Consider the following 2,233-nt stretch of genomic DNA (forward strand, 5'->3'; position numbering starts at 1 on the left):
AAATCATATCTGACTTTTCCACTAGGTAGACTTTTCTTTTTACTTTTCATTAAACAATATTATTAAAAAAAAATCAAATTATTCAAACAACAACAAAAACCTACATCTCAATTTGTTTCCTAAATCATTCTTTGATTGAATTATTTAAATTATATATCAATTTCGTGATAATTAATAATTTTACATTGGTACTCCCTACTAAGATAGTTTAATTGATAAGAGTCTGTGCCAAAAAATTCAAAGTTTAAGAGTTTGATTCTTATTTTTGAACACTTTAAATTTAAATGGATGTTGAAAGGTGAGTTAGTTTTGTTCATTAAAGAAAATAGATAATTATATAGGGGGTTGGAAATTCTATGCAAGTGGCAAAAAATTTCCATAAAATTGTTCCTATAAATTGCCCATCATTTCATTACCATAACACTACCTAGCTATCTACACAAGTACTACAATATAATCCCACATACCAAACTCAGCTAGTTCTAAGGAAGATCCGACAATATGGGGCTTTACAAGCTCTCACTAGCATTAGTTGTGACATTCATGGCCATGTCAATGCTTCCTCAACTCTCAACTGCCCAAAACTCACCCCAAGACTATGTTGATGCACATAATGCTGCCCGGGCTCAGGTGGGAGTCGGGCCCATCGCTTGGGATGAAAACGTAGCCGCATTTGCTAGAAGTTACGCCAGCCAAAGAGCTGGGGACTGTGATCTCAGACACTCAGGTGGACCATATGGCGAAAACCTTGCACAAGGGACCGGAGACCTCACGGGGAGAGATGCGGTAAATTTGTGGATCGGGGAGAAACCCTTCTACAACTACGGCTCTAACACATGTGTTGGAGGTGAATGCTTACACTATACTCAGGTTGTGTGGCGTAATTCAGTCAGACTAGGATGTGCTAGGGTTCCATGCAATGGCGGTGGGTGGTTCGTCACTTGTAACTATGATCCTCGAGGCAACTTTATTGGACAAAGACCTTACTAGAAAACTGAAAGTCATAGTTATTGTCATGACTTTTAATTAATATAAGTTATGAATAAGTTTTGTTTGTATTTAATTAAAGAAGTCGTTTATGCGACAACTTTATTAAAACAAACTCTAGTATTGCAAGAAAAAATAAAACTAATAAGATGCCTAATATTTCCTTAAATTGTATGAGTGAATTAAAATAATGGCAAATCGATATAATGCTCCCTATTGTACTTAACTAAGTTTTAAATATATTTCTCTACATGTTTACAATTATACTTTATACATTTATTTTGGTTGAAATTACTTTTTGTACATTTAGTTTTTTTGAATTTACACTTTAAACATCTAAAATCATTTAAAATATTATAAAATTATTAATGTGTGTTAAAAATAGGCACAAATTCCTAAATTACGTAGTATTTTTATTTTCGTAAGTTCAACTGCGGAAAAAACTTTCTTCAACTCAAACGACAACAAATGTGTTCGCAGACTAAGAGATGACGAAATAATTATTCATTTGTCTCCTCCATATTTAGATCTTATGTGTTTGTTATGTGCAATTAAAATTATCTCTAAACAATAAAAAAAAATATTGAGGTTAAAAGAGATAAAGATGTGTGATAGTCATATAGTTAAAATGTAATAAATATAATAAAGATTACGAAATATGAAATATAATATCGTAGTACAAAATTCGTAATATGTCTTAAATCGGCCGGTCATACAGGACTTACACCAAAAGGGTGATTATCCCTTTAGTGGGAATAAATTGAGAGTGAGAATTAATGTAATTTGAATTAAAAACGAAGTGAGTTTGTTGGACGAAATAAGTTATAACATAAATCTCATAAACATAACTTAATTGGAACCTTATGCGATAGATGATTTTAAATTAATTATCAAAATGATTAAATTTCCACCATAAAATAAAAGTTGTTCATTCTTGAGTTATGTATTTTATTTTTTTACGTTTGAATAGCTAATTTTCAAAAAAAAAATGTAAAATGAACAATTTCAAATAAAAATAAATGAACCATAAACAATTTTAAACAAAATTATATATAAAATATTTCAAACTTATTTAAATATTATTATACATTTATCTCTAAGAAAAATATTTTTAATTTCAATAGCTTAGTTTTTTCTTCCTGAATTTCTTCATATAACAAGTTTTTTACAGTTTTGTGTAGTTTGTATGACTTTTTAATGTTTAATTCTTTTTTAAAGAAAAACTAATAACTTTATCATATTAATT

At 29.4% G+C, this 2,233-nt stretch overlaps 1 protein-coding gene across 1 annotated transcript; it reads left to right on the forward strand.

Annotated features, from left to right (window-relative positions):
• Positions 1–415: 415 nt before the first annotated feature.
• On the forward strand, positions 416–1,156 carry LOC124921829 (pathogenesis-related leaf protein 6-like). Its single transcript, XM_047462527.1, has one exon. It carries the CDS (start codon positions 502–504, stop codon positions 988–990), a length of 489 nt encoding a protein of 162 aa, XP_047318483.1. The 5' UTR covers positions 416–501; the 3' UTR covers positions 991–1,156.
• Positions 1,157–2,233: the final 1,077 nt, after the last annotated feature.

Source organism: Impatiens glandulifera, chromosome 1, assembly GCF_907164915.1.
Source record: "Impatiens glandulifera chromosome 1, dImpGla2.1, whole genome shotgun sequence".
In the NCBI taxonomy this organism is placed as follows: Eukaryota; Viridiplantae; Streptophyta; class Magnoliopsida; order Ericales; family Balsaminaceae; genus Impatiens; species Impatiens glandulifera.

Coding starts and splice junctions, on each gene's coding strand:
- LOC124921829 (XM_047462527.1), top strand. CDS start 502: ATGGGGCTTTACAAGCTCTCACTAGCATTAGTTGTGACATTCATGGCC.